At 39.7% G+C, this 6,483-nt stretch overlaps 1 protein-coding gene across 1 annotated transcript in view; it reads right to left on the bottom strand.

The window, feature by feature from the left end:
• Lats1 (large tumor suppressor kinase 1) overlaps window positions 1-6,065 on the bottom strand; it is a 28,641-nt gene extending 22,576 nt beyond the window's left edge. The window contains exons 1-2 of the mRNA XM_026777780.1: window positions 5,716-6,065; window positions 503-650 (exon numbers count right to left, since the gene is read on the bottom strand). Of these exons, the coding sequence (XP_026633581.1) occupies window positions 503-650; window positions 5,716-6,063 (496 nt within the window). The 5' untranslated portion in view covers window positions 6,064-6,065. The remainder of the gene's footprint in view (window positions 1-502; window positions 651-5,715) is intronic.
• Between the last annotated feature and the right edge of the window lie 418 nt (window positions 6,066-6,483).

Genomic DNA, 6,483 nt, shown 5'->3' with positions numbered 1-6,483 from the left:
ACTGAGAGAGAACTTGTTGCTCTGTTGGGATTCAGTTCCCAGTACCCATATGGTGGTTTACAACTGCTTCAGAGTCTACTCAATGGGCACCAAGAAAGCATGTGTTACACATACATACAGAAATCACAGTACACACATACATAAAATACAAGTAAAATTTAAATAAATTCCCTTTCATTCCTATAAATTCTGTTCATCTAGAGAGCCTTGATTATACAGTGTTTGTCTCTCCATCTACCCCCATTCTTCCTTTCTTCCTGTTTGTTTGTTTGTCTGAGACAGGACCTTCTGTAGTTCAAGCTGACTTTGAACTCATTTTGTAGCTATTGCTGACCTTGAATTACTCCTCCATCTCCCACATGTTGATATTACCAGAAATCCGCCACCATGCCTGGTAATATCAGCAATTTCTAAGACTTGATATATTCAGGTGTTTTACAATATATGGTAAAAGAAGAAATAAGAAAAGACAAACAACCGATATGATGATATGATGAATCACCTGGTTTCATACTGGCATTAAGAGGCCTGGCAGCCGCTGCAGCCATCTGCTCTCGACGAGGATCTTGGTAACTCATTTTGCTAATAAATTCAACAGCTGCTTCTATGCTTCTGTTATTAGTTTTCTGAAGAGCTTGAATAACCATGTCCTAGTACAAAATTTTTACAAAAAGAAACATAATTTCAATATAATTAGCAGAAGTAAAGAATGAGAGTAGTAAACACAAGAGAAATTCCTAGTTATAAATAAAAAAGACAGAGCCTCAAACCTTATGATATCTTATTTCCTTATCACTTACTTCGTGTACATGTGTGCATGTATGTACACAAGAATGCCAAGGTGAGTGTGTGGTGGTCAGAGGACAACTTGCAGAAAGAAGTTCTCATCTTTATTAGAAGATCCTAGAGCCATTAGGTTACCCTGCTTGTCAGCAGGCACCTTTATCTCCTGAGACACCTAGCCAGTCCCCACACCCTATTATTAGTGTCTTTGTAATTACTGGCACTAGCCCCATAAATCTCAAACTATTAAAGAAACAAAACAAACCTTCAAATCTTAAAAATGTTTCGTTAATATTTTTACCTTTATGTAACATAGCTACTGCTTCCTTCTAGTATTAATTTTTAGATTAAAAACATCAATATGGTTTTGATTATTTTTCATTCTTACAAAAACAAGGATTATCATATTTCAAAAAGCAATAAAAATACTGGACATGGGCCAGTGATTGTTAGCAGATAAATATGCTTGCCATTTTAGGCCTGGTAACTTAAGTTCAATCCCTAGATCCTATATAAAAAAGAGAGAACAGAATCCACAAGGTTGTTCTCGGACCTCCACATGTGTGTCACATCACATGCCTGCCTCATATTATGCACACACCCAAACAACAATAAAAAAAATTAAAAGTTTTAAAACACTGAAAGTCACTTTTTGTATCGCTAAAGTGTTTTAAGTACTTTTGCCAGCATGTCTATCAGTAAAGGAATTCCTTGCTAATTTTTATTAAGAGGTTACATCTGCCAGGCATGGAGATGAAAGCCTTTAATCCTAGCACTCTTTGCAGATAACCTCAGTGTGATTCTCAGCACCTACACAGGTAGGTGTAGTTTACAACCACCTTTAACTTCAGTTCCAAGGAATCTACTGCCTTCCTCCAGCCTCAGAGGGCACCTGCATTCATATGCACAAATCCACATTTGGATACACATATACACAAAATTTAAAATAATAAACAAAATAAAATAAAAAAGGTGTCAGATCCTCTGGAACTGGAGTTACAGACCACTATGAAGGACCATATAGGTACTGGAAATTGAACCCAGATCCTCTGGGAGAGAAGCTAGCTCTGCTCTAATTGAGCCATCTCTCCAGTTCCAAATAACTTTCATATTCAAAGCATTAATTGGATTTTTGTTAAAAACAACCAAACTCAATCTCTAACTGAAACAAGGTATACTGTGATCATGTTTATGACAGTCAGATCTTGCAAATTTGTGATACTAAGAAATTAACTCTTACTTTAAATGCAAATTTAATTTATAAACTGGTTAAATAAAGCAAACTGTAACTATGCTATTAACCATCATATGGTAGCACCATATCACTGGCAAGAAAACCCATTATTGTTTATCAATATGTTGAAATCATATTTTGTTAAATGATCTAGAATTTCAGACTATGGTTTTGGTGATTATTATCCTGGCTTTTGTTTTTTTGTGACAGGATCTCAATTAGGCCATTGTGGCCTTAAACCGGATATAAAACTTAGCATGATCACTCCACTTCTACCACCCAAGGCTGTGACCACAAGGCATATAATATCATACAGCTAGTTTTATTACACTATATGAACAAAACAAAACTATTGCTATGATTTAAAATATTTTCACATAGCTGGGCAGTGATGGTGCACGACTTTAATGTTAGCATTCAGGAAGCAGAGGCAGACAGATGGCTGTGAGTTCAAGACCAGCTGTGAGTTCCAGGACAGTTTCCAAAGCTACACAGAGAAACCCTGTCCTGAAAGACCTAAATAAATAAATAGATCCACATATGTAACAATGTCAGTTTAGTGTTCAATACTTAAAATAGAGTATTAGTGCCAGTGTGAAAAAAGAATGTTCAAATCAGCACCTTTAATACAAGTGCTATGTGATTTTTAAAAAATTACATAATTATGCCTCCATATTCATGTTTGTAGGAAAAAATATCTTTAGTGATTATGTATTTATGTCCTCCAAAAAAGCATCAATACTATTTAACATTTATACCTATCAAGGAATTAATCTTGAAATATTTGAACTTTTAATTCAGCAGTTACCAGAAACATTCTCAGAAAACAGAAAGAGAGAGAGAGAGAGAAAGAGAGAGAGAGAGAGAGAGAGAGAGAGAGAGAGAGAGAGAGAGAGAAGGATGGATGGATGGATGGAGGGAGGCTGGGCATAATGCTGCACACCTGTGATCAAAGCACTTGGAAGACTGAGGAAAGAGACTGAGGAGCGTGAGGTGAGGCTGGACCAAACAGGGTTCCACACTCACCTGAGCTATACAAGACACCATCTTAAAACAAACAGGACCCCCCTCCCCAAAAAAAAAGGGCAAGTGAACTGTGCTGGTTAGTTTTATGCCAACTTGACACAAGCTAGAATCATTTATGAAGAGGGGGAAATTTCAATTGAAAAAATATCTCCACCAGATTGCTTGTGGGCAAACCTATGGGGCATTTTTGGTGGTGGTGTGGCGGGGAGGGTTGAGACAGGGTTTCTCTGTGTAACCGTCCTGGCTATCCTAGAACTTGCTTTGTAGTTCAGGCTGGCCTCAAACTAAACTCACTGAGACCTGCCTGCCTCTGCCTCCCAGTGCTGGGATTACAGGCATGCACTGCAGCCACCACCTGGCCTATGAGGTGTTTTCTTGATTGATGTGAGAGGGTCTAGCTCATTGCTGGTGGTGCCACCCTTGGATAGGTGGTCCTGGGTGCTCTAAGAAACTAAGAGGAGCAAGTCAGTAAACAGCACTCCTCCACAGCTTCTGTTCCAGTTCCTGCCTCCAGGTTCCTGCCCTGAGTTCCTGCCTTGGCTTTCTCAGTGATGGACTTATAAATTGTAAGGTGAAATAAGTCCTTTTCTATTCAAGTTACTTTTAGTCATGTATTATTACAGCAAAAGAAACCCTAACTAAAACAAAACAAAATAAAAAAAAAAAAATGGTACCAGATTCATGGAACAGTTCTGTGGCAAGACCTAACCATGTTTTGGGGAAGACTGTAATTCTGGCTGAGAAAAGCCATTGAGTGTTCAGAGCTTACGAACTGCTGTGGGAATCTAGAAGATAATGCTAAGGCTAAAAAGAGACCAACACCACTGAGGTAAAATATTCTGGGCAGTGTTTCCTCAGAGTTAATACACAGAAGCTGTGGTTCCGAGGAAGCCAAGGCTTTAACCTAGCACTAGTAGCCAAACCTGGTAAGTGTGTAAGTTTCCAGGTAGTACTAGTTTTAAAGCATGAAGGAGTGATGAAGATCAGCTGAGGCTTGGCACTGTGAGAGGCCAGGAAAGGCCAGTGGTGAATGTGTAGCCTCGGTTAAAGCAGAAGTCCCAGGATTTGAAGAGGTCATAGAGAGAAATTAGAGCTTGATGCCAAATGGCAGGGTTGGAGTGCCTGAAGAGAGCCCAGAAGACGCAGCCCAGCTGCAGTGGAGACCCAAACATTTTGGAGATGCTAGTACAATGGGATGCCTGCCAAGGACAGCAGTAGCTGTGGAGTAGAGCCAGCCTGAACCTAGTGTGTGGACGGCAGAGCCAGAGAAGTGCCACTGACAAGGCCCTAGGAGACTAGAGGACCGTCTGGGATCCTACACATTAATCCTTGGGTTTTTTTTTTTAATACTGCTAAACTTTGGATTTCTTTTGATCTGACTGTAACTGTGTCCTGGCTCTACATTTTTGAATAAAAAGTATGTAATTTTTGTTGTTGTTGTTGCTATTATGTTTATCAAGACAGGGTTTCTCTGTGTAACAGCCCTGACTGTCCTGGAACTCACTTTGTAGACCAGGCTGACCTAGAACTAACAGAGACATACCTGCTCTGACTCCCGAGAGCTAGGATTAAAGACGTGCTTGGCCTGTAACTTATTTTTTATTTTACAAGAGCCCACAGTCATCCCAGAATGCCTGCCTATAATTCTTGATGAGTCACCATTGATTACATTTTACATAACTGAGTTTTAAAAATATATTTATTTATTTTATGTGTATGTATAGGCACCATGTGCTTGAGGAGGCCATAAGAGGGTATAGATTGCCCCTGAATTGGAGCTTAAAGATGGTTGAGAACCTCCATGTAAGTACTAGGAATCAAACTTGGGTTCTTTGGTAGTGCCACCAGTGCTCTTAACCTGTGAGCCAAGTTTCCAGCTGTACGGAGCTGATTTTTATCTAAAATGATTTCTGCCACCTAAAATATTCACTCACAAAGAATGCTGTTGTGAGAAACAAAATTTTATTAATAATCAGAACAAAATACAATTAATTATGTTATGAAAAGGACTCACAGGAGCTCTGGAATAGATAGTAAAGGTTTGGCTTTGTAGCTGGGTGGTGGTGGTGCTTGCCTTTAATCCCAGCACTTGGGAAGCAGAAGCCATCAGATCTCTGTGATCAAGGCCAGCAGGCTCTACAAAGTGAGCTCCAGGACTGCCAGGGTTACACAGAGAACAAAAAACAAAACAAACAAAAAAACAAACAAAAGAAATGGCTTTGTTGGCCTTAACTTAAATATAAACTTGGGCCTGGGTGACATGAATATTCTACTTAATCACTGTAGTTCTCTCTCCCTATGGTGAATCTAGATTTCATATCCTTGGAGCTATCACTTTTCCAGCAACAACTGAGATCACAGCGTTCACATTTCACTCCTCTGCCCCATCACTTGTGGCTTTCTTCAACTGCACCTCCACTCTGGCGTCATAACCTCACCTGTAGAAATTCCAGGATTTAGAACTAGCACAGAAGAAACTAGAGAAATAATTATTTTGTCATACTAATCAGTAAGATTGTAAATATAGCATTCTTTGTTAACGGAACACACAAATTTGCATGCACAGTTGCATCCATCCTCTCAAAGGAAGATGAGCTCTCCTGAACGGAGTTTGCCTTACAGGATAAGAAGAATCATGTGGTTAGTATGTTTTTGTCTTTAAACATTCTTACCTCATCAAAGCCAGCAGCCTGCAAATCCTGAAACATCTGTGGATTGACTTCTGAAGGGCTCCGGGAAGAACTCGTTTCGTTTGCGAATGGTAATAGAGAGTTTCTAATTTCTTGCAAGGCTTTATGGTGTGTGCCAAATTTGGGTGGATTTCTCACTTGCCTGGGATCTTCAATCGACATCTTGCTCAGGTTATGCTCGGCCTTTGCAGCATCAGATGGTTTAGATAAATTCCTAAGCGATTCTCGGATCTCCTGCAGCATTTGTCGGCTGCTGCCAGGGTAGTTGCTGGCAGGAAAGGTCTTAGGCCTCATCTGTCTGTACCCTTCTGGTTTTTCACCCCTCTTCATGAAAGCATCTATATGTGGCCCCGTGGAGCACTTCTTCAGGGCTAACCCACAGACTCTGAGAGATTCCTTCTGAGAAAAGGTGAAAGGAGAAGTTCCCAGGAATGTCGAAATCCTTTACAATCGAAGTAACTAACCTAAAACATAAAATACATAAGTAAAGCTATAGTGATTATGAAAGCAGCTCCTTGTATGGGGAAACCCCCATTGCTATGAGACTTGATAGCTCCCAACTGAAGCTCAGACTTCATCAAGTAGTACTGTAGAATCTAGGTAAATTGTTTCACTTCTCTGTGCCTATTTTCCTAGAAAGTGGATTTACATTATTTCTAACTAGCAGTTACTTGTGCCCACCCCCACCCCCAAATCTTAAGCCTGCTTTAGTAAGTATATAAAGCACATAGAAATGTAAAGGATTACTAA

Source organism: Microtus ochrogaster, unplaced genomic scaffold, assembly GCF_000317375.1.
Source record: "Microtus ochrogaster isolate Prairie Vole_2 unplaced genomic scaffold, MicOch1.0 UNK82, whole genome shotgun sequence".
In the NCBI taxonomy this organism is placed as follows: Eukaryota; Metazoa; Chordata; class Mammalia; order Rodentia; family Cricetidae; genus Microtus; species Microtus ochrogaster.
The sequence above is the reverse complement of the archived record's forward strand: the minus strand, read 5'-3'. Positions and strand labels throughout refer to the sequence as shown.